General features: G+C 46.1%; 1 protein-coding gene across 1 annotated transcript in view; it reads left to right on the forward strand.

The window, feature by feature from the left end:
* LOC142574941 (uncharacterized) overlaps positions 1–26,542 on the forward strand; it is an 83,596-nt gene that overhangs the window by 34,900 nt on the left and 22,154 nt on the right. Inside the window, exons 2-4 of the mRNA XM_075683929.1 lie at positions 12,990–13,057; positions 17,303–17,353; positions 20,443–20,495. Coding sequence (XP_075540044.1) covers positions 12,990–13,057; positions 17,303–17,353; positions 20,443–20,495 — 172 coding nt within the window. The remainder of the gene's footprint in view (positions 1–12,989; positions 13,058–17,302; positions 17,354–20,442; positions 20,496–26,542) is intronic.

Consider the following 26,542-nt stretch of genomic DNA (forward strand, 5'->3'; position numbering starts at 1 on the left):
TGAGCGAACTATGCCGCCATACTTTCATAAAGATTTAGAACGACTGAACAAAAAAGCGCCGATTGAGGTCCGCCAAATTGGTAAGTACTTCGTACGCGTCGGACAAATATTGATCTACGGCCAAGCTATTCGACTCTATTAGCAAGCAGTAAGCGCATCTTCTTCGGCTTGATAGTACCTTCACTAATACGCCGCAGCGCCCAAAGCAATTTGGGAGGATCATCAATCGTCGTGATTCTTCGACACATATATGTGTGTTGGATGAAGCCGGTATCGCCATCACAAAGCATCAAGTTGCCGAGACTCTAAACACAACATTTCGATCTCTATTCACCAATGAACCTTCCGAAAGCCTTCCAGCGTACTCCCTTTTCGATCATCCATGCATGCGCAGTGTCGATTTCGAACCCCTTGGCATATCTAAAACCATAGACTTAGTAAAACTTACCTCATCTGCAGGAATTGAGTGCAATAATGGCAAAATATTAAAGAATACTAAGCATATCGCTAGCGTCATTTTAGTACAAAGCTTCCAACAGTTCCGCGAATCAAGCTCTGTTCCTTGATATTTGAAAATTGGCAAAGTAATACATAATTGAAAGTGGCTCAACAAACACATGACGTCGCATTACCCACACCAGTATGTGTTCAAAGATTATAGAACACGTTATTCACTCACACGCTAAATTTTTACCTTGTAAGGTAAGGTAAGGTAAGAAGAACTTTATTGGGTCCTGAAGGTCAACCCTAGGTTGACGCGGGCCGCTCCCACGTTGGGACTGTCAGGCCGAGCCCTTCAGCCACATCGCGGGCCTTCTGGACTGCCCGTAATTGGTCAGAGAGTGATTCGCTGTGTAGCATATGCCGCCACCATTCTTCTTCCTTGTCACAGTCTGCGAAGGCCGCGGGGCAGTGCCAAAGCATGTGGTCAAGAGTAATGATGCCATTGCACGTATTACAGTTGATTTGAGTTTGCCTCTCCGGATAGATCCTGTTAATAAAATCTGGACTTGGGTATGTTCTTGTCTGTAGCAAACGTAATGTGACCGCTTCGGCTCTGCAAAGCTTACCGTGTGGCAATGGGTATTCCCTCCTGCTTAAATAATAATGCTTCGTGATTTCATTGTATGTTAATAATCGATCCCTGTGTTCTCCGGGTGAAATGTAAGTTGCTCGGTCTTGAAGAGCACGGCCAGAAAGTCCTCGTGCTGATTCATTTGCCACCTCATTGAGGTTTCTCCGAGCTCCGTCCAACACCCCCAGATGAGCAGGAAACCAGCGGATTTCAATCCTCTCACTGTTGACCTTCTCTAGTAATTTTGTTGCTATCCGTGTTACATATCCGTTGGTAAAGTTGCGTATGGCTCTTCTAGAGTCGCTGTAAATATGTGTGCACCGATTAGCCCGGATGGCTAAGGGAATCGCCTGTTGGGTCCTTGGTATAAGGCTACTGTTGGGTCCTTGGTATAGATGGTGATGGCATCCCGTATGTTACCTTGAGTGTCTACGACAACGGAGGTATACGCATCCTTATTTTTAACCCAGGCAGCGTCAACGAGCACCGCCTGCTGCTTATGTGGATCTATGTCTTGAAGGAGTGCCTTCACCCTTGCCTTCCGTCTCTCGAGGTTATGTGTCGGGTGCATGCTCCTAGGGAACGGGGTCGTCTTTATTGTTTCTCGTAGTCCCTCTGGTAATTGTGTTAATAATCCTCCTTCGTTGGTGTGGTTGTTAATTTCTGCGCCAATTTCTTCAAGTAGTGCCCTCCCAGGTCATGTCCCCATTAGTCTCTCCTGGTGGGCCACCTGTTGAGCCTCAGCTATCTCCTCTAGTGGGTTATGCAGCCCGAGGCGCAACAAGCTATCATTGGCCGTGTTGATGGGAAGTCCTAGTGCAATCTTTATAAGTCGTCTGATTAAAGCGTTGAGCTTGTTCTTATCAGCCTGTGTCCATTGTAGCATGCCAGCCACGTACGAGTAGTGGCAAAAGGCGAATGCATGTACCAATCTTATGGCACTGTCTTCTCCTAGCGCCTTATGCTTGTTGGTAACTCTACGCAGAAGCCTAATGACTTCTTCTGACTTGTTAGAGATGTGCTCTATCATCCTGCCATTAGATCCATTCGCTTGCAGGAGAAGTCCTAGCACTCTAATAGTCTCCACCTGCCTGATTGGGTCTCCATTCTTGGCGTATATGTCAATGCGGGGTTCTTCCTCTGGGATATATTCGATGGGCTTACGCCCCCGGTTACTGCTCCGTAATACCAATAGTTCTGATTTTTTAGCAGAGCTGTTCAGTCCCATACCCTCAAGTGTTGTTTCTACCACATAAATGCTTTCCTGTAGTTTGGTCTCTGTTTGTCGCATATTACCTCCAGCACTCCAGATTGTTACATCATCTGCATATATAGCAAAGTGGATACCCTCAATCTGCGCGAGACCTCGAGCCACTTTTGACATTGCCAAATTAAATAACATGGGAGATAGGACAGACCCTTGTGGTGTCCCACGATTCCCAAGTTCCAGAGTTCTCGATTGGACTTCTAGCCTAGGAAATAACATTCAATTAGATGTCATATTTCTCAAATAAGAGAAAGGCCTTCGATAAAGTACCTCATCGTCGACGCTTCCCAAATTATCGCATGTAGACTTAGACCCCTTAGTGCTTGAATGTATAAGAGTGTTCTTCACCGATCGTCAACAGTTCGTTTCCACCAATGAAGTAAACTCCCCCTTGTGTACTGTCACCTCCAGTGCCCCACAAGACACAGTACTCGGCCCGCTACTTTTTTTTTTTTTAAATCTACACAAGTGTCCTAACCGCGTGCATCTCTTCAAACATTCGTTTATTCGATATTCGAGGATGATTGTGTCATTTACCATTCCATCACTAATCCCACCGATAGACTAATGTTTCAGCGCCACCTAATATACGTTACACTTGGCTGCCATACGTGGCTCATGGTGCCTAATATTCAGAAAACTTCCGTAATTTATTTTCATTGACGACAAGAATATCAAACTAATACGTACATACTTAATCCTGAGGCCATTTGTTCAGTACATTCTCTCAAATAATTAAGACTTAAGATCACCCTCGAACTCACGTGGTCATCACGCGTCACACACATCACAAACGAAGCTAACCGCACCCTTCGATATGTACGACGTAAAATGCACTTTCCCCGCCCTCCGCTTTAAGCCTATCAATATCTTGTAAGACATAAGTAACAATATGCGTGCTCGGTATGGGACCTTCATAAACACAACCTTAAGAGGACAGCTTTTGCTCGGGTGCGCCTATATAAATACACGTAAAAGGAGAAATTGTTTCTCTCGCCAACCACTGCGCCAAACTTGAGGAGGTCTACTGCATTTTAAAGAAAAACTTAGAATTTATATAAATTTATATCGTCAATTGTTTACTAAAAATTGGCGAAAATCGCAAATTTTCAGAAAACGAAACTATCAATGTACAATTCCGTAGCTTTGTATTGAATTATGATATCGAAATTCTGTGAATGACATCTTATATTACATCTAAAGCAGACAAAAATAATATGTTGCACATAAATGATAAAAAATTAATAATGTGTATATAGAGCTTTTGCAGAACCTTTGTACACCACGTAACAAATTCACGTAATATATAAAATGACGTACAGAATTTCTACGCTTTAAAAGATCTAATGGATGCCGTTTAGAGAACCCTGATATCTCTTTTCATGGATAGCTAATAATTTGTAAACTTCGTGCTTCTATTTTTTTCGAACTTTCGAATTTTTGAAATATGGTTCAACAAACTTCGGGCCCTAAAGAGAAATTCCGTTTCCAACAGTCACTACAATTTACCTTTCTCTCTCGAGTGCAACCAATTTCATTAAATTAGCTTCAAGGGTTATCTCATAAAAGCGTTTTTGAGTTTTACATGTATTTGAATAGGCCCCATGGGAGTTGGGCCAGAGCTAAAGCTTCCTTTTTATAAGACACTCGAGTCGGTACAAAATTGAGGAGCCAGATTTATAGTTTCTGGCTACTCGTATAATAGATGTCTCACTCAGGCAAAATTAAAGGCTAAACTTCCCAAACTATATAGGCGCCGCAAAACATTCAGACTTTGCCTATATCATAAGATATACCATACATTCCCTCCCTACAACACCCTTATGAAACCAGCATATCGTCTTTCAAGCGGTATCAGTCACCATAAAGCAGTTTATACGCCGCATGCTAAGACAACTGATCTTCTTCATTCTTTCTTTTCTCAAACGGGCATCGACTGGAATAATCTCCCCGTCAGCGTTACTATTCATGATGATCTTGCGCGTTTTAGGTTCGCCATTCAATCACTTGCCAGGTTGCGTTATTTGCTCGTATCATCTGTATTATTCTTTTAAACATGTTTCTGCGGACCTGTTTATGAAATGTCTGCCTGTTTTTAATGACCGTGTTCTATACCTAGAAAAATGTTAGTGCCACTTTTGTACACATTACGTTCAACACATGTCCACTGTCATATTTGATAAGTTCCCGTGTTTTTCTTATGCTTTTTCCTATTTCTTAACTTGTGGAGGTTCGAAAGGTTGTAGTTTGTACGTTTTTCTTCGTTGCTGTTTCTGTTCTAACTCATTGAAGTGCTTTCTGCAGTGGTATTGTGTTTCTGCTAATTTGTATGCCCGCCCACCCCTTATATAAAACCCTTCCAGCAGGGCTACTTGAGGTACTGTAAGTAAGTAAGTAAGTAAGTAAATAAATAAATAAATAAATAAATAAATAAATGTGGCCCTTGCCGCAGTTCGTGCACATATCAACAATATGCGGAGCGGTGCGGGCAAAGTGTTATCCGAGCCACCGCAATAAAACTTCAAAGACTGCTTCTTTTACTTCGAAAACGATAAGAAGCTGGTTGCAATGGCTCATATCTGAAGGTACAGCGTCTAGTCGAGTGGTAACTATCATCAGCAATGGCCCATACCCCCGTAAGCGACGGCTCGCACGCTTGCAAGCAAGCAAAATTGCAATGGCTCACACCCTCTTACGGCTGAGGCTACAAGCCCTCAGCGAAGTGAACAGTTCATACATACATTGAAATCCCTCATACAGCACATTGAACAGCATGCGTTTCAATAAAGAACAAGCCCAAAACAAGCACCGGAACCGTCAATGAAGCATTTAACAGTCACTTCTGAAGTACGCTACGGCCTAGGATGCTCGCTAAGCGGGGAACGACGTCCGGCATGCGAAGCAGCGGGAGCAAGGCGTTCGACTGCGAATGCTGCTTTCCCCCTGCAGAAAGGATGCAACGCAAAGTCGAAGAGACAAGTCATTATCGCGAGTCTGACCCCGCTGTACGAGCGCGCGATGCCGCAGCTAAGCGTCGAAAACTAGCCTGAGAATCCGAACTGCGAAAATAGCAATACGACGATGCGAGACGCAACGTATAGAGGAGGCCGAAGCTCGCAGAGAATGGCTTGCCACACCTTTACTTCACACTGCGGCTCGTTATGTATTTGAAGAAGTTATACAACCATGCGGCCGTATAATCTAATAATCAAGTGTGCAGGAGGCTTTCGCCTTCACGCGCTACGGGAGTAACGTACTGCCGAAGTTTTCGTTTCGTCTTCGGCGCTCATTTTGTGAAATTCGTCGGCAGCTCATTTTGTGAAATTTGTCGGCAGCTCATTTCGCGTGCGCATCCTCGACATTTTTTTACCTTCTAGAACAAGCGCACGCTCAGCACCATTGCGGAACGACAGCGTTTGATATTCTGCCAACAAATATCGCTGAATGTGGGTACAGAATAAACCGCACACAAACCTGTCTCAAGTTATTCGACGAAATAGCTGCTGTATTTACAGGTTTGAGTGAGTTTCCTGAGATCAGGTACATACTGTGTGATATCGTCATGGAGAAGCTGACATCTCGTGAAATTTTGCTCGCAATCCTATCACCTACTGTCGGGGTGAAGTGATTGCGAAGTACTTCTGTTACTTGCTTGAACGTCTTTTCCGAAGGCTTAATTGGTGCGGTCAGTGACTTCAAGAGGCTGCACGACTTCGGCTCAATGATGCTTAACAAAGCCTGCAACATTGAGGTATTCTGGAACATTATTCACAGAAAAAACAGGAATTAGGCGTTCTTCGTAAGATGGCCTGTCCCTTACAGTTTCGTCCAAGGCTTCTACTTGACCATTCTAACTTAATCAAGGGTTCAACGAAAGTTCATCTAGTCAGGCATGGAAATGAAGGGTATCATAGTCATTGACCATCTCTGATGTTTAATCCGACGTTTCGGAACGGCGTTCGGGTTCTATGTCCACTGAGTTCGACAGGAAATCGTCGCGACTTATGTAGCAAGCACGGGACGTAACGAAAGTGCGTAAATGGCAGGCATAGTCCCTGCTGTACGGTTAATCGTGGCAGGCGTCGATTGAATGATTAGCGATCCTAGCAGCTGCTGGGATGAGATGTTCTTTTATTTGGCAACAACAGTGGCATTGTCGCAGTCAATCTTGTGATTGTGTTCCTGTGCATGCTCGGGAATGGCGTTTGTCATGTGACTATTATTTCTCACGTCGCGTTTATGTTCATTAAGGCGTCTGGAGAACTTCCCTCTTTCACCAATACATACTTTGTGGCGATCAGCGCATGGTATCTTATACACGACTCCAGGGGATGATTCAACAGGTAACCCGCCTTCCACATTCATTTCCTGGCCCTGGAGCTTGCTGGTAGGGATGTGGGTAATGGGCAAGTCGCATTTTGGAAATACGCGCAACAGTGCCTCGCTGATTCCTTGAACGTAAAGGATGCCTGCACTTGTAGAGATTGTCGTGTTGTTCTCCGAGCTTGACTGTAATAACCCCTTCTCGATCCTGCGTATGAAACGATCAGAGTAGCCGTTGCGGGTAGCTCACGGTGGATCACCCGTAATTCCTTTTTGAGTACATTGTCTACTGAGCAGATGCGTACGGCGCGTGTTATCAGCGACGACACTACGGACGTCTGGTGGCCCACAGGAAAACAAAAATTAAACCTGAGGTAACGAGCTGTGTGCGTAGGATTCCTCTATACTGAGAAGGCGAGAGCGCCCCCATCCTGACGAACCAGTACATCCAAGAAAGGCAACAAGTTGTACATCTCGTGTTCAACGGTGAATTGTATGTGCGCGTTTTGGGCGTTCACGCAGTCCAGGAAGCGTTGGATGTCTTGCTTCTTCAAAATACAGAAGCAGTCATCCACGTGGCGATACCAAACTTTAGGTGCCGGGTTGAATGTGGCCAGCACCTTTCCTTCCCAGGCTTCCATTAGTAGTTTGGCCGGGGTGACCGATAATGATGCTCTCATGGCGGCGCATGCGTTTGCTGATAAAGGATGCCCTCATAAGAAAAACATGTGTTGCTTACAAAACACTACAGCAGCTGGCTATGCGCGGGGAGATATAGAGAGAAACAACTTTATTTGCTACTGCATGGCTGGAATTTAGGGCAGGTAGGCCTAGTGTGACTCCCATGTGGCGGCGACGTCTTGGGCCCACGAGACGGGTGTCAGATTGTTTTCTTGTCTGCTTTTGTCAGTAGCTAGTTCCAACCCTCTTCGAAGGGAGCTGGCAGTAATCATTGTGGGGGAGAGTTACCCTGGCATCCCCAGAGAATGTGTGCCCGAGTGGCGAACACTCCGTGGACGCACTTAGTACAGATGTGGTCGTAATCCCCGCCATTATTAAATAAACCCTAGAAGGACTGAGAATAGAATCGGTCTGCAGTCTGCGAAGAATGGCGGCTTGCGCTCGGTCGAGGCCGGGGTGGTGAGGTGGGTACAGGGGTCTCGTCTCCTTGAAGAAGTTAGTAATGCCACCATAGGATTTGGGGGCCTCTACGAGAGCATCCGGGTTCGAGGGGCACGCCTCGCGGTAAGTTAGGCCTCAGGCTAAACGGTCGGCCCCTTCATGCCCACAGTACCACGCGTGAGCAGGTACCCACAGTAAGCTAACAGTTCTGTCGAGAGTGCAACCGCGGAGGATGTGTGCGGCGGGGAGACGAAGGGAGTTTTTGGAGAAATTTCGGATCGCTTGTTTAGAGTCACTGAGAAGCGTGCGTCTGCGGGGATCCGCGATGGCTCGCGCGATCGCGAACTCTTCAGCAGCGGTGGAGGAATGTGTGAGCACTGCAGCGGCGCTGATGAGAATGGTTTGGTTGGCGTCGCTACGCAGGCTACGTATGTGTTAGAGTCGCATTTCGCAGCGTCCACGCACATATCATGTTCGTCGGCGGAGTAGGTGACGTGTAAGGCTTGTGCCTTCAGTTGGCGGCGCCTATCGTGGCGGCTGGGTAGCATATTCTTGGCCATGGGTTCGATGACCAGCCGACTGCAGACTCCAGTCGGGAGGGGAGCAGTGGGTGGATGTCACTTGTAGGGTTTATGTTAAGACGAGTAAGAATGCAACGGCCATGTTTGGTGTGAGAAAGACGGTGTATCTGTGCAGTCTTGTGTGTCTCTATGAGCTCTGTGAGGGTGTTGTATACTCCAAGCTGGAGGAGACGCTGTGTGCTGGCGGACTGGAGCAGTCCCATTGCCGTCTTGCACGCTGAGCGGATGATGAAATTTACCGGCTCTTCGTCTTTGCGGCGGAGACGTGGAAAGGCGTGGGACCAGGAAGGTCACTGTCTGCTTCTAGGGCTTCTTTGCGCGTGGCTACTGCCTAATACACTGGGACACTAGTGAAAAGCGATATGACGTTGAAGGCCTCTCGCCTTCGCTCAGGGGGTCCGCGAGCCGCGACCAGCACGACAAAGGACCAATGGCGCGAGGAACAAAAACCGCTTTAATTTACGATATAATGAAACACTCAATTACCGCAGCCTCGCGGCCAATAGCAAAAAAGAACAAGGCAAAGAAGCAAGCGGCAGCACAGCGAGGCAACAAAAGCAGCATACAAGCAGCGAGGCATGCAAGCCAAAGCGAGCGACGAAAGAACGGCCGTTACAAACCGTCAACCAACACAATCTTTCGGTCGATAACAGAATGCATAAAGCGCAGAAAGCAAGCAAGCACCGAACCAGGCGTGCAGACACAGTCCCAAAAGCGAACAACAAGAACACTCTTTCATGCGGACACAATACAAAAACACTCTTCCCCCTGCTCTGCAGCACGCTCGGAAAGAAACCTAGACGCGCCACGCCCCACCAGCGCCTCCCTAGGCCCACGCCCCGGAAAAGAGAAGCCCCGAGTCCCGTCTCCGCTGCCTTCTTATCGGGCAGCCGCCTTCCCGGCGTTCCCCGCGCGAGTTCTCACGATACGCGATCGGTGCGCATGCTGCATGCGACGAGTGCCGTTGTGGCACGCGTTTCAAAGGCTTCCCCCGTGCGCGCTGCAGGGAGGGCCCAAGGGCCCGACAACGTCGAACAAACCATGGTGTCATCTTCACTCAGCATGCTGTCCTTTATCTTCGCTAAAAATGCGGATGAGTGGTGATCTGGTGAAGTCGACAATAGGACGAAGTGGGATGTCCGGCTTGCGTAATTTTGGCAGGCCGTACAATGCAGGGGCTGATCCGTTCGTGCGAGCATATGTGACAGACACTTACGTAGTGTGGAGGGACCAACTTGAACAGCCTGGTCAGCAGTTTTTTGAAATTTGGTCTGTAGTCTGCTTGTAGGGTCATAAGCCAGAGAAGCGTACGTGTGATGGTCTTTGAGAAGGACCAACATCTTCTTGTGGTTGTCGCTCTTATCTAGCAGGACCGTAGCGTTGCCTTTGTCGGATGATAGAATGGCGATGCTACTGTTATTCAGCAGGCTTTGAACGGCTTGATTCTTTGTTACCGATGAATGCGTTCTTGCAGCGTGTCTCCGCATAGCGGAAAGCACACCAATGGCACGGGTGAGGGATTCTTCTTGCACTTCATAGGGAAGTTGACTGACCGCACGTTCGACCGCACAGACCACATCTCTTGGCCTTGGCGGTGTGTCTGTGTTTAAATTTAAACCACGGTACCGTACCGCAGCATCCTTCTCGGTCGGTGTGTACGAAGATAGGTTGATGACGTCTTGTGCGTCCTGTGGCACATCCGGGCGGACGGATTGCCTGTAGTTTCCTATCTTGTGACGTTCTATAAAGACGTACACTCGCGGTTGCTTTGTAGTTTGCGTGCAGTTGCACCGCTGGGAAGTCCTCTGGCATCAGATGCTCAAGGTGCCAACGTGCAAAAAATGTGTGCGTTTCCAACTTTCTCAGTTTTTCACGGCACTCAAGAACACTTGCGTGTTGCATCTTCCGCTCACCCTGACCGATAACCTGGTGGCCCCACGACGTGGTAACTGGTGTTCCTAATCGCAGACTCCTCGGCGTTAAGTGCTCCCGTTTATACGCGAGGTCGAAGTCCAGGTGCGTCATGAACGCTGCTACTTTTGAAGTGACCGAGACAAATCGACGTATCTTCGTAACGACGTCTTGTCCATATGTACTCAGGTAGGTAACGTAATGAATGGTTCGACGAAAGTTCGTCTGGTCAGGCATGGAACGGAGTCAGGTAGCAGAGAAGCAAGCCATTTGAAGCCTACAGAATAACAGCAGCATCGCCATTCGACCCTCGGATAAAGCCAACGCTACGGTCCTGCTAGATAAGGGCAACTACCACAAGATGTTGGCCCTTCTCGAAGATCATCATACGTACGGTCCTCTAGCTTATGACCCTACAAGCAGACTACAGACAAAACTCCAAAAATTGCTGACCAGGATGTTGAAGTTGGTTCCTCCGCACCACGTGGGCCTCTATCACCGTTTCCTCCGTACGAACTGATCAGCCCCTGAAATCTACGGCCTGCCAAATGTGCACAAGCCTAAACGTCCTACTTCGTCCTATCATCGACTTCACCAAATCACCGCTCTACCGACTATCGGACTACCTTCACTAGGTTTTGAGTCCTCTTGCCGGTAAGACCTCGACGCACGTCGAAAACTCAACCACATTTGTAGCAAAGATAAAGAACATCACTCTGAGTGAAGATGACACCATGGTTTCGTTCGACGTCACATCACTTTTCAATAGTGTCCCAGTAGATTAGGGCAGTAGCCCCGTACAAAGAAACTGTAGAAACAGACAGTGGTCTTCCTGGTCGCACGCCCTTCAATGTCTCCAAACTTAGCCACCCGCTGTAGTTTTCTCTAAGCAAGACGTATTTTTCTTATGGGGGCAGCCTTTATCAGCAAACGCATGGCACGGCGATGAGAGCGTCAATATCGGTCACCATGACCAATCTAGCAATAGAAGCCTTGACAGGAAAGGTGCAGGCCAGATTCAAGCCGGCACCTAATGTTTTGTATCGCTACGCGGACGACTGCTTCTGTATTTTGAAGAAGCAAGACATCCAACGCTTCCTGGACTGCCTGAACGCCAAAATTGTCACATACAATTCCCCGTTGAACACGAGAGGTAGAACTTGTTGCTTTTCTTAGATGTACTGGTTCGTCGGGATAGGGGCGCTCTCGCCTTCTCAGCATACAGAAAAGCCTATGCACACAGATCGTTACCTCAGGTTTAATTTTCGTCATCCTTTCGGCCACAAGACGACCGTAGTGTCGTCCCTGATAACACGTGCCCTACGTGTCTTCTCAGAGGACGATGCACTGAAAAACGAATTACGGACGATCCACCGTGAGCTAACCCACCACGGCCACCCCAGTCATTTCATACGCAGGACCGAGAAGCGTATATTACAGCCAAGCACAAAGAGCAGCACGACAATCTGCGCACTTGCAGCCATCCCTTACGTCCAAAGAATCAGCGAGGCCCTGTCGCGCGTATTTTCAAAATGCGACTTGCCCATTACCCACATCCTGACCAGCAAGCTCCGGGACCAGCTAATGAATGTGAAAGACGGGTTACCTGTTGAATCATTCCCAGGAGTCGTGTAAAAGATACCATGCGCTGATTGCCACAAAGTATATATTAGTGAAACAGGGAATTTTTCCGATCTTTCAAGGACCATAATCGTGATGTAAGAAATAATAATAATATTTGGGGTTTTACGTGCCAAAACCACTTTCTGATTATGAGGCACGCCGTAGTGGAGGACTCCGGAAATTTTGACCACCTGGGGTTCTTTAACGTGCACTTAAATCTAAGCACACGGGTGTTTTTGCATTTCGCCCCCATCGAAATGCGGCCGCCGTGGCCGGGATTCGATCCCGCGACCTCGTGCTCAGCAGCCCAACACCATAGCCACTCAGCAACCACGGCGGGTTAAGAAATAATAGTGACACGACGAACGCCATTGCCGAGCATGCGCAGGAACATAATCACAAGATTGACCAAGACAATGCCAATGTTGTTGCTAAAAAAAAAAGAACATGTCATCCCGGTGGCTGCCAGAACCGCTAATCATTCAATTGACGCCAGCTACGATGGACCGGACACCAGGGACTATGCCTGCCATTTACGCACGTTCGTTACGTTCCGTGCTGGCTACATATGTGAGGACGATTTCCTGTCCAACTCAGAGAACAAGGAACCCGTACGCGGTTCCGAAACGTCGGTTTATACATCTGGCTTGGTCAGTGACCGTGATCCCTTTCAACATTCCGACTGGAGGCTGCCATCTCGGAAATCTTGTTGCTTTTTGTTGCACATGCGGTTGCCTGCAGCCTCGCTCCTGAGAGCGTTGCCTCGGTGGTTGGTTGGTAAGCTTCAGCACTTTGTTCCTTAATCGCTCCTTCCTTCCGCCAACCTCGTCGCTACTTGTGTTTGCGCTTTGCAGAATGCAAGAAACAATAAGAAGGCTGCATAGTATTTTATTGGGTGGCAGATAGAATCCTATCTCACTGCGATCATGCAGGTGTTCGCTTTTTGTGGCGCCTCTCCCGGCATCACTAGGCGCGGCCCTTATCACACCAGTACGAAACTGCGGCGGCTAGTATAGGTTTTCTCCTGTGATTATCATGCATTCATAACATGTAACATTGTTATGATATTGAGACTTCGTTTTTGTAGGTTTCAGGAAAAAGCTATGAAAGGGGCCTTGTTTCCTCGCATGGTTTTCTTACTGGTAGCACTTCCTGGTAAGTTCTTCTTTCTGAATTGCGCCCTTTTGTGCGGTAACCCATAATAAGCATTGATTGGCATTTCAGTGAAAACGCCTGTAGAATGCTTAGTAATGTCTTCATTGTACGAGATACGCAAAAGCTGATGAGAGAATATACATGCAAGGCACTATATGCACCTCAAATATATTAATAGAAATTAAATAAAGTAATGGTACACTCCCTTGACAAATGTACCTTAATGAATTGAGAAACTTTCGTGCTGTTTCTTCAAAGTACAATGTTATCTTAATCACGCACTTGCAAAGGATTCATTCCTGTAACAGACACCATGACAGCACAGACATTGTATGTAGCGTGCAATCGACCTAAACCTAGCCAGAGTGCATCAGCCAATAAAAATTGATTTACCGTATGGGTTTCTGCAATAATCGCTCTTCAGTGGTCTTAGCACGCGTCAGTCTTGCTTATCTCCAGAATACCTTGTATGTCCACACCTGTGAGAGACTGCTAAGCTGAAAGTAGCGGAGAATCATGAAGGTCATGGCCATGATGACGACATTGATGACATCAAGAACTGCTGCTCATGCTGCCTGTAAGCAATCCCCCCAAATTGCGCGGCATAATGAATGCACATATGAACTTATTTTGAAATAAAGGTGCACACGCACTAAACAAATACAAAATATTAAATTCTGAACGATATCTCAGAATCATGACTATAGGGGGCAGTGAAAAATACAATGAGAAATAGAGCAGGCAATCAAGCAGAAGGAAAGGAACATACTTAGGCATTCGAAAAAAGATCAATATCGCATAAAAATGCAGTAAAACGAGAAATGCATAAAAATTGACAGAATTGACCAAGACAGGGGGCAACTCAAGAAAGCAGTAACCGTGCGTTCTTACTTTATCCCAACTAGCAAAACAGAATTTATAAAATTGCGACGTCATAAGTGCAGTACTCTCTCGTGAAAAATATATTGCTTGAAGTCAGTCACCGTACTTAGGGCACTGTTAGTCGCAGCAGCACCAAGCCAATTTGAGTCGTCGGTGAATGCACACTAGATAGACGTCATTACCCACACTGCACTCTTAACGCAGTGGTTCTCGAATCAGTGCTCACCAAACCTGCTATTTGGGGATGAGTGTTCGGAGGTCCTCGAAACACCACAGCCGAACCAATTGCACCGATCAGAACGCGGCTTGGAAAGCAGCAAGAGTAAGTGCACGAGCAAGGACGGGTGATTTCAGCGTTCTGTGCGAAAACCTGCCACAATTTCACTTGGCACAACTGCTTTTTCACTTACACAGAGAACTGCCCCAAGCGTTTCCTGCAGGTTGCTGGCGACGGAGTGGCCTATAGCATTATGCGTCGCGTAACGCTCCTGCAGTTCTCCGCAAGACGCAGAGCACATAAACTTGCGGATGAATGTGACGTTGCTTCCGATACCTACGAATGTATTTGAGTCTACGCAACATTTTCTCTTAGGATGTAAATGTTGCAGCGCCTCTGCATGTATGTTCTTCATGGAGAAGGTTTCCGTCAAGAACTCCGAGCAGTTACTGATGGGTTGCCAATGGAACAGCCGTACAGCTGTTGTTTTACTATCCTCACAGGTGACGCTCTTTCTCTCCTTCCGGCTTGTCAGGATGAGCTCGCTTAGTAGGTACGCCATGAAATTTACGTAAATTTGACCCTCTCTATCGGCCTGTGAGCTCCCGACTAGAAGAAATGTTTTGCTTGTTACTCCTAATACGGGGCGGGAATAAGTGTCCAGGGCATGGTTTAGGGCCTATGGTGTTGCGCTGCTTAGCAAGAGGTCGCGGGATGAAATGCCAACCACGGCGGCCTGCATCTCGATGGGTGCGAAATTCAATAACACAAACGCATCTTGCATTGGAGGCACATTAAAATCCCCACGTAATGAAACCTATTTCATATCCCCTTCCTACGGCATACGTCGTCATGAGACAGTGGTTTTGGCGCGTACAACTCAAGAATATATTATAGTAAGTGTACATGAGCCTCCGCCTGAACTCAAGCCCTGAGAATAGAGCTTTTTGTCTTTCAAACAGCGTGCGAGTGCCATTACCGAAGCTGAACACTCCCAAGTAGGCATCCTTGTCCCACAGGTTAAATGCCACTACTTCCTTTAAATTTAACCAACAAATCTTTCATACCTTCAAAGAATGAGTAAAGAATCCATTACCTGAATGATTACGTTTACTCGCTCATGTCGCCAACACCCATCATAAGTTGATAACATGATCATGTTCAAAACGTTACACTACCAGGGGAACAGCAGCATATATTCATTCACTCCTACCGAGAAGATGTCCTAACTGCCACAACCTTCCTGATTCACATGTCGTATTCGCTGTTTTATGTACTTTTAATACAATCAGAATTAACACAATTTGGCCTGAATAACGAGTGTTCAGCGCTTTCGTTCTTCATCTCGAAGGCATGTAATTGTAACTGTTTTAATGAAGGATGGGACACCTCCATTCTTCCTATTTAGGGAATACACCCTTTCCGAAAAATCGCAGGAAGAAGATCGAAGACTTATAGCGTCTAGAAAACAGCTACGAACACAGGTAATACAATGACAGAGCGTAAGCGGTATGTAACAGTACAGTGAAAAAAAAGCATCATTGTTGAGCACTTATTCGTTCGGTCTCTACGGCCATTGCCACGCTGTCATCATCACTGCTATTATCTCTAGCATTTGCCATCTCCTCTATACAATGTTTAGAAAAACCTTAATCCAGAAACGAAAGTGAGATCCTTTAGCTTTGAGCAAAGACGATAAGTGCGACACACAGTGTCAACCTCTACTTCCTAAACTAAAAGGGGGGATGAAGAGTCAACTGAAAAGTTTAAAGCACTCACACTAGGTGTTCCAAGTGTTTTTACTACTCCTAGCAGCGTTCTGATCGGCCTTGAGGTAGCAAGTGAGCATTGGACCGTGCCACAAAGCAACACCAGCACCATGGGGCCGTTTACCTGCGCGCCTGCCGGGCACTGAAAATAAGAGCGCATTCATTCGCAGCAGAATGATAATTACTTCAACAAGACGCACTGGCGCTTCTTCGGTTGACATTCTGCACCCATCCTCCGCCTAGTGCAGTTTATGCCTGCTCGTGATTGCTCCTGGCCAGCTTGTTTAATGGGTTGTAGAGGTATTGTAGTTTTTCTTAATATTGTTCCTACTATTTACACTTAGCGTTAGTATGACATGAAAGTATTCCTGCATTGTCAGAATTAAAAAAGAAGGTGATTCACAACGCTGCTCGAGCAATGGTTTGTCCGCAGAGCTCACTTGACGTCGTCGAGTTTACACTTGCAAACATTCCTGGCGAGGCGGCCATTTGCATTTATTCTCATATGCAGTGTATTCTGCGAAGTCGCTTCTTGCACTGTCTCGTAGCAGGATGCGACAACTGAAGAAATAAAGCTTCCTGTAAATGGAAATCAAGGACAGAGCGTTCGCCGTATACTCTAGTACCATCGTGTTCCAAACTTGTATTCATGCTTTTGTTTGTTCATATTCGGTTTGAGTTCAGGCTCAATAAAAAAACACCTGTCCTGGGGCCTCTGTAGTTGGTGCCATAAATACGGTTCAGAAGCACTTTTGCTTTCAGGCTTGTGTTTGTGTTGACAGTTCGATGTAAACGTAATTATTTGTGTGAGAGAAAGAGGGAGAAGAGATTAACGAAGGGCCGGGAGGATCACCAGACTGTGTCTAGTTTGCTATCCTAAACGTCGGAGGGATTCGGGGGGGGAGTAAAAGACAGAAGCAGAAGGGATAAGTCTATATCACACTTTCACATGAACTAAGTTAGGTGCAAGATGTCTAGAGGCGGCTACTCAAGTCTGTTGCCTTCAGGTACTGAAGAGGCATTCGAAAGCCTTTCTGGACTAACGAGCTGTGAGGCCAGGCTCCCAAGGCATTTGTTTCTGTGAATGACTTTTCGTCCAGTCTATTCAAGTCAAACTGGGTAGTCTGAGGTTGAATTATTTGTCAGCTTTTTCAGACCAGCTTTGCGGGAGCATTAAGGTATCAACCAAGTGTTTCTCGACATATTTATACTGCTACGAAACGCCATATTTACTCATTGGAGCTAACAAAATACATTTAGTACTAGTTTAGTGCGGTTTTTTTCAAATCCTACCGATTATTCTGGCAATGTCACCTCTCTTTTCTGACCGCATAGTGTTTCCAACGTGCTAAGCGATTTCTGTTTCTTTCAATGAAGCTACCAAGGAACTCGTTTTGCTGTGTTATGCTCAAGGCAGAGTGTCAATGCGTAAGTAGGTCTTCAATGATTCTGCTCTATGTACATTGCTATACGGTTTGAGAATATTGATACCATATTACATGTGTGCCCAACTTACGCAAATGCCCTGTTCTAAATCTGATTCCGCCAGGCTCGAGCTGTATAAACAGACAAAAACCGATGGAATGCGTTATGTCAGGTCAACTGGTCCGGTTAGGCTGGTTGAGCAGCTCCGTGCACTTGCAAGACAATAAGAGAGTAAAGATGACAGAATACAGTGGTCGTCGTTAGGTCCCGCTTCTCTCGACGCCGGCTCAAACAAAAAAGAAGCGCCGTCACACCTTTTCCTGTCGTTATCTCTAGGCTGATCCGCCCCTCACTGTAATTCTGCGCTACTCGTGACCTACCATACAAGTAACCCTGCTGCTGAAAATTGGATCAGCGCCAAGGCACACGGTAGTAGCGCGGCGTGTTTCAGTAGTCGTTCGTAGTGCCCCACACGAGTAACGGTAAAAGTCTTTCGTCGCTTAACTACTGTTATGTCATCTTAATGTTAATATAGCACATCTTAGCGGATTCATGCGTATTACTTAGCCTGCTGAAAAGGGTATAGAAAATCATTGTTGAAGGAATGTTTAGTAACATCTGCTGCCGGGCTAGTTGGTACATGGCTTTTACAAGTGGTTCTGGCGCAAAAAAGTAAGACACGGACAACGGAATAAAAGACACGGACAGGCGCACACTCGAAACTGATCTTTATTTTCCAGGATGCTTCACTTGTATACCCTCAGGCATGCGAACAGGAACATACATAGGGGAGATCACCTGAGATACAAACCAAACTTAATATTATCCTATGAACCAGGAACCTATTCCCGTGAAGAGAGAATTACGGAACGCTAATACATTTGTCACCACGCTTTCTGATATACATCGCCACTGCTAATTCCCGTGCCACCGTATCTTTACTTTCTAGTAGTATACATGTGTTTTCTAGTAAATTTTTACACGTGCACACTTTGCAGCGATTTGCCGTATCACTGCAAAGTCTGCTTGTGTAAAATTGTTCATGGGGTATTATTAGGTTAATGGAATATAACTGGTTGATGGGATATGACTAGGTTTGGTTTGTATCTCATGTGTTCTCACCCGTGTATGTTCCTGTTCGTACGCTCAAAGGTTTATAAGTGAAGCATCGTGGAAAATAAAAATTAGTTGCGGGTGTACGCCCATCCGTGTCTTTTATTCTGTTGTCCGTGTTTTTTTTTTGCACCTAAAAGCATTTCTAAAATTTTGAAGGAGTTTTAAACAGTTTCTTCTCAGCTACTGTCACCAACTGAAGAACCGCCAAACCATGTACTCGGTTTAGAGTTCTTTAGCTACAGAGTCCGATTCATTTTTTGCAAAGACTAGTAAAAACTACGCAGCAATAAAAAAGAACTTGCGTAATTGTATTGTGACGATACGATATTTGAAGTTAATGAATGAGTTATCTTTTTAACAAGATATGTATTCTCGAATAAACAAATTGGTGCAAGTGACGCATTTTGCCACACATTTTTCTTCTGGCACATTATCACGGACTCCAATTATTTTGGGGGCGACGAGCTTTACAATTAACGAAGTTTATATAAAATAGAAATTAGCCTGTCAGTTTAAAGCAACACGGAGTTATTAGTGTAAACGCTAGCCTTTCCTTACTTTCCGTTTTAGCGCTGAGAGCCTATCCCACAATCGCATTTTTGCATTCGACAACTATATTCTATTTTGTCTGTGTTAATGACTTAAATATTGCTCAAACGTAGAACGATCAAGTCATAAACACGTAAATCCGTTTTCCTTGTTTTCCTCGGGTTATGAGTATGCGAACGGATCTCTGGTCACATAAGCTGTCGAAGCATGGTAGAAACTTTATTGGAAGCATTTCAAAGCGCGACGTAAGAAAATGTGATATTGACATGTGCTGTGCAAATGCAGATGGAGATTGCACCACACTTCAAACCACTAGCACGCCCTCAAGAGCACGCTTCATCTTCGCAAAACCTCCCATTTCCCTATTGAATTGCAACAAAACGCATAAACAGTTTATCCATACAACGGATAGGCTGATGTAAATACACTTTACGGCATTCGAGAGACAAAGTTAATTTCTAGCACCAGTACGAAGCAGGGGCACTATAACGCAAAGCTATTCCAAGCTTTTCTATTCCAATTATGCAATCAGCCCTTCGCGATTGACCCAAACATTTTTGGACCACCCCAACTTCGCCTGTCTTTCAGGCGACGTCACGATAACCGCGATAGCTCCCAATCTGATATGACCCGTATACAATGAATATGCATCATCTCACCGAACGAAAGGAAAAAAAAATATTTATCTCTGATTCGTCTACTTTTTGCCATTAGCCCTCAGCTGTTGGTCAAAAGTTTTCGGGCTGCACCAGCTTCACGTGTCTGTCACGCGAAGTCACAAAACCGCGATAACTCACCACTTCAGGGACGTGTACGCAATAGAGATGCATTATTATGCCGAACAAAACTGATTTATTTAATAGCTGCAGGGTGCCCAGTGCGTCGCCGGTAAATCAAATTTGACGTGAGGGGATTGGAATAAAAACATATTGGAATAGTTTTACGTTATATGGCCCAGAATCTATACTAGTACGTCCAATGTAATACTATGGATGTTGAAAATATCTATGTGTGCAGAAATTGATGCATCGCGTTCACGAGCTTGTGACTGCACCAAAAGCAGATATCGGCGTTCTGCACACAACCTACGTTAGCATCTAAAGCGCCCAAATTTACTGCACGAGTTTGCTCCCACTCGAATTTGTTTCAATACTTGCGAGGGTTTCGCGACAGTTCTACGCAAGAACTTTTGTTATTTTTAAGAACAGAGCATGATACATCAACGCGTTTATTCACCTCTTTCCGTTGTCATGCCTACGGGATTTTTAGAAATTTTAAGGTTGAAAAAATTTTTATGCAGACAAATAAACTTCGAGCCTTCCTGTAACTACATTCCTATTTGACCCAAAGCGGCAACTTTATTTTAGGCTTTCTTGAACAAAGCATAATAAAACATTTGTGTGGCTTTGCATGTACTTATATTGCAGACCCACCTTATGATAACTGCACAGGTTGGTTTCTCCTGAAGACGACCGACTGGGTAAGCTCCGCTTATTGGATTAGTACTTTTTCCTAGGAAGAAGTACATCTTTTCGCTTGTTGATGCATAGGAATGATGAAAATGATAAGCGACAAATTCTTCGACCACTAGCAGTGCACTTTCTTGCACAAATCTTCTACCAGCTTATACTGAAAGAGAATCAGCGGAACACTCACGCTGTATTTAACCTATTACGGGGGAAGGAAACCGCGTACGTGGAATACAATATTGTGCTAAGTGAATTTAAGGAGACATTTAGGGCTATTTATGTCCTGTTATGCATGGCACGAATAAAGAAGAAAATGGCGGCAAAACACATATCTTGATGACTATCGAAAGTAGTGCGTTAGCATTGAGCCAATGTCGCGGCACAGCGTAATGCCAACGTTGAAATTAGGTATTTATGAGGCGGTCACGACTGTAGGACTCCTCCTTCGCTCTTCCGGTAAGAACACTCAGCGCCATCTAGCGCTGCCACCACGATGCCTGCGCGTGGCGTCCGAAATGTATGGCGCGCTGGTGTGTGCGAACACTGAGGAACGTGTCATACCGCAACCGGGCTCCTCTTTCGGGGTTCTTTCTGGACACGCTACTCCATGCAGTGGCACTGCGATGTAGCCCACGCGTGGCCTACGAGACGAAAAGCGTGGCTCAACGGTGCCTGCAAACGCAGAAAACTGTTCCCGCACGCTCTTTAGAATATACTCACTGACTCAAGTGGGCGAGAGGTTCCTCGAAGAGTGGCACATATGCCAATGCATTCATGGCGCAGCTGACCAAAACGTTGCAGTGAAAGGTGTTCATTGAACAACGGCACATAACCAGTGCCGTAGTGACGAAGCCTGCTACTGCATCGCGTTGCAGCCATTGAGGAACCCTTGTAACGTAGGCTCGATTCCGCTCAGCATCGAATAAATTTAAGGAGTCTCTTTCGTCACAGTAGAGCGGCACATTCCCAGTGGCACATGCCTAGTTAGCTAAGTTGACGCCACGCACTTAGTGGGGCACACCCAGTGGCCCACGTTGGTGACGGCACTTGTTCCGTTGAAAGCTGAAATGCACGGGACCCATTCCAAACTACCGTTCCTGTTGATGATCAATGTTATTTTCACACCACTTGGAACGAGGACTGGGGAACCGCAGAAAAGCGCAAACTTCCCCTAGTTTTAATGGTAAGAAGTGAAGGGGTTTATATACATACATAAATATGACGTAACATCAAATGCATAATAAAATATACGTCTACATAGTGGATGTAGGATGCTTCCGTGAGCTTCTTTTATTTTGTTTAAACTCGGCGTTCCTAGTTTCCGACAACAAAGTGTACACACAAAAGCAAGGGGTGTGTATTGCATCGTTCATAGCACTTGTATTGAGTGACCTCTTGTTGGCAGAATATGACAGACCTCTCTTTAAATCTTAGGACGCATCCCGCGTGAAAAAATGTGTTGCGCTGTTTGCATCATTTCTTCGTGATCATGGCATTAGGCGAAACTCACAGTTCAAGTGATGTAGATGAGGTACTGCAGACCGTTAGGTCAGGCCTGAGTCTTGTGAGATTAACTAACGAATCCGTTGCCTGGACTTGAAAATATGCTTCTATGATTCACACGCTTGATGGAAATATGAGCCACAAGCCAATAAACCTTTGCTTCTCTATTGTTCAAGCCATTCAAAGCTGGTGAAAAGGCAGGTAGCAAGCAGATGCTAAATGAATGCCCTGCAGAAGTCTTGCTACCGCGTAGTGGAAAGTAGCTTTAAGGTGCAAGTTGGACGGCTGCAGCAGGCAGGATACCCAGGGTATGTCATCGTATCTGTTGCGGAGTCTTTGTTGCAACTTGGCAGGCGGTCTGGGTGAAGTACCAAACCGAGACGATCCGAGACCGAGATGAGTCGCGCTCGAGGGACGGTTGTAATACCGTACTTTAATAATGTCTCACATCATCTAAAAATATTGGAAGCCCTGTCGGGGTAAAAGTGGTTTTTATACAGCCGCACAAATTAGTATTCTATGTAAAGAAAAGGGGGAAAGCATTGGAAGCAACATGACACACACAAAGAACCGCGGGAAGCGGTACGTAGGGTGTACAGAAAATGTGGCGTAGGAGATCCTGCTTTACTGCGGGGAAAGGTACATTGGCCAGACGGACTGATTCCTGAACGACATGCGTCGGGAACGTAACAATACTGTATACAGGACCGTGCAAGGGTATCTGGGTTTACACTGTCGGGACTGCGGTTGCAAGCCATTGTTCAGTGAGTGCAAGGTTGTAGCTAAGCACAACAATCAGACATGTGAGATAAATGAAGCGGTAAAAATTCATCGCGTTGGGAAAACTGCGTCAGTGTGGCTTCATTAGGAGCATCACAAAAAGAAGCATCCACATGTGTGCCTTGGGTTTCGAAATATTATTTAGGATTTGTCTTGTTATTGCGAATACATGTCTGCAAGTCTGATTTCTTGAATGCACATGCACATTTTATTTTGTCCCATGTTACGTGACCTTTGTGTATCTATATAAACCACTCGACTTCCTACCATTAAAGCTAGTAGAAAGTTTGCGCTTGTGTCTGTCGTTCCCCAGACGTCGTTGCATGTGGTGCGCAAATAACATTGATGATGGGTTGTAACCAACTAGCCCAAACCAATAGCTTTCTAACGTATAGCTCCTGGTGAGCGGCTGCGTTTACGTACTGGTCTGAAAGAACTGGCACTAAACGTGAAGCTAACGCTACCACGTCACCTTCGCCGAAGGCTAACGCCGACGGTTTTACGTCAGTCCCTTTCACCAGCAAAGTTCGACTCCTCGAACGCCACTAGAAACATTCCTCATTGCGCAGACAACTTGAGATGACTGGTAGATGTCAGGGCACTGTTCTTTTTTTGGTCGGCAGCAGTGGCCTTGCGTGGTGCTGCGTGCAAACGTACCGAATATACCTATAGTTAGAACACCATCTGCGGAGTTCAAGCTTTATATCACTGTCAATGCATCGCCCTCTGGCAAGACTGCTACACTTTTTGTCATTTTACAGCCAAGATAACTGTGCTTCGCTGGCGCCCCCGGTAGACGTGCTAAGTCAATGCAGCTATCTGCAGCCACCTGAGACCATGCGATGTGAGTGGAGGTTAGCGCAAATGAGGCTCCTCCAGAAATGAGGCTCCTCGAACACAAGTGACGACGCTCCTCATCATGCCAGCATTGTGAGGCATCCGGAAGCTGCCAGGCCACCGTTTCTTCTGCGGAGTAGCAGTGGCCTTGCATGTTGCGCTGCGTCGCCTCAACTTGTCGCACGCGCTTGTAGTTAGAAGTTAGAACGCCGTCCCAATTTGGCAGTCGCAGCGTGAGAACATGCTATCGCTCTAGACGCATCGCCATTCCGATGAAACTGTCACATCTTTTAAAGAAGGGAAGAGGAGGGGGCGGGATATAATGCAGATACTTCCGAAAGCAACACATTCACAATAATATTACACGGTCATTTTCTCACATACACATGGTGTAATTTAGCACTAGCAGACTAGAATGTCTCCGGAAATAAACGACCTAACTCCAACTCACCAGCTTTAAGTTTTTTTTTTGCCGCAGACAAAAAGAAGAACAACGCGGTATAGCACCTTCTGAACAGGTTTCTATGCTAGACGTAAAATTGGCTATTATCATGCCTCTTCCAGCAGGTTGGCTAGAGGGGGTCATACCCTTAAAATTAGTAGATATTCCATATAGTTTCGGTTATGCTGTTTTCTTTAGAGTAGCTCTACTTCGTTACCATATGCGTTTTCCTTTTTGAGGTTCTTTTACCTACGAGGAGGGTGTGCAGAGAAGCATGCCTGCAATTGTTAGGTAAGAGTATGGACTGTGCGCACTAGAGTGGTAATGGACGACGGTGACTATTCGCAGGGAACCAAACGGGCAAGTTTACCCTAGCGAAGGCTGACTGCCCAGCATTTCAGGCGATAGCGCTGCCGAACGAAAGAAGACACAGCAATCCTGTACTTCTTCGGAAGAGATCCGCGTAGTACGAGCATGCTGCATTAGATTGGCGCGTACGCTGAGCTTCTCAACGCTCTGTCACCTTTCATATCAAGGACGCAACTCCTTCGCCTACGCGTTTCGGTATTATGGCGTTCTCCTGAGCACGAGGAAGCGGGTTTAATTGCCGACCTTTGCGGCCCCATTGGTGGGGAGCGGCCTACAGGAACACCCTTCTGCTGAAATATCGGTGCACGTTAAAAATTCTATATGGTATAAATAATTCTGGAGCCCTCCACAATGGCGGCCCTTGTACTATATTTAAGGTTTCAGGATGGTAAACTCTGCAACTTGAGTTGAATTGCTCGCCTGTTGCTGATCCAATGCTACAATGCGCTAATTAGGCCGCTACAAACAAAAAAGATCCCATTCAATATTCACACAATAACTCTTAGGACTATGGTTGTGATTTGACAGGAACTTTCGCGACGTCTTGTTGATTTAGGCATGTGGCCTAAAGAGAGATAAGTCATCCTGCCTTTTAAAACGATTTGTGAACTCTTCACTGGCCTCGCGCAGCGCATTGCAGATACACACATGGCAACATCGTAATTTTTGTGACTGCAGATTTCCTTATTTGTGTACTTCAAAAAAAAACCATGCTCACAACTTATGAGGCCGAAAATAATCTACCGCCAGATCTATCTTCTAATGGTTTTAATATTCTTTGAGAAATTAAAGAAACACTTCAGGGAATCTGCGTTTTCGTGTAATCGTATTCTGACATATACTTTCACTGAGTAGACCATAGTTGAGGGGGTTGAGCCTCGGGCTGCTTTTCAAGGAAAAAGGATCGAAACCAACCGTTGGAATTACTTGGGTGACAGGACATATGTCACAGGTTATGTGTCACTCTTCAATTATCCTGTGCAGACAGCGAGTTCATTCGCACCGTCTGTAGTTTAGCTAGGCCTTTGGTGCCAATGCATGATGTCCGAGGGAGACAGGAGAAGACGGTGCATGTTTTCCAGGCCCAGCATACCGCACATTGCTTCGTTCTCCTCCACGTGTGCCTCATATCCTCCGTCTTCATGTGACAGTTGGACGGGCACAAGCGTCTTTTACACTAACTTGAGTCACGGGCATGTGCCATAGGGTATTCGCCACTCTTCAATGCAGCTCTTTCCACTCGCCACTCGGCGCCACTCGGACAACCACTCGCGGAGGCAGTAGCCCACGATACATTATTTTTTTGTCATCTGCTAATCTCCCACATCATCCGGGGCCTAAAATGTGGTGACATCTAGTTCAAGACGATGTAGCTTCTGCACTGGCCTCTTGAAGACTTTGCCTCCTTGTAATCGAATTGAACAGGCGCGCACAAATCCATCGGCTTCTGGGTACACCTCTTGACCCGGGGCTTGTGGCCCGAATAACTTGGACGTGTTAGGAATGTCGACAATTACGTTGTCGCCAACCTTTAAGTCTCTTGAGTGATGCGCGTATGAGCGTTGAGCCGATGGTAGTCTCAGCAAATAGTATTCTTCCCGTTACTTTCAATGTCATTCATCATCTTTGTCGATGTTTGCGGATGGATGGATGGAATAACTTTAATGAAAGGTCCTGCGAGCTACGGGGCGCAAGGCCCCATAGAGCGGCTCTCCCACGTTGGGACCGGAAGTTGTAACTCCCTGGCCGCATCGTGGGCTCGCTGGACAGCCAGAGCTGCTCCGCCAAGTCCGTGCTGCGTAATGCTTCTAGTAGCCTGGCGCAGTCTTAAATCTTGTTTGCGTGGATCCGACCACATGGCCAGATCAAATGATATACGTCTAGTGTACAATGGTAATTTTCGCAATATGATGTTGTGTTTAGCTCAGGCATGTCGGTGACGTAGTCTGTTCTGCGCGGGGTACGTGTTGGTTTGAAGCATTCTTAATGTGAGGGCTTGAGGACTGGTGAGCGTGTTGTGAGGTGTGCTGTATATTCTGCGGTCTAGATAAAAATGCTTTGTGATCTCTTTATATGTGGAGGGAGAGTCCCGATTCTCGCTGAGATGGTCACGACCAAAATAGGTGG

This window comes from Dermacentor variabilis, chromosome 3 (genome assembly GCF_050947875.1).
Source record: "Dermacentor variabilis isolate Ectoservices chromosome 3, ASM5094787v1, whole genome shotgun sequence".
Taxonomy (NCBI): domain Eukaryota; kingdom Metazoa; phylum Arthropoda; class Arachnida; order Ixodida; family Ixodidae; genus Dermacentor; species Dermacentor variabilis.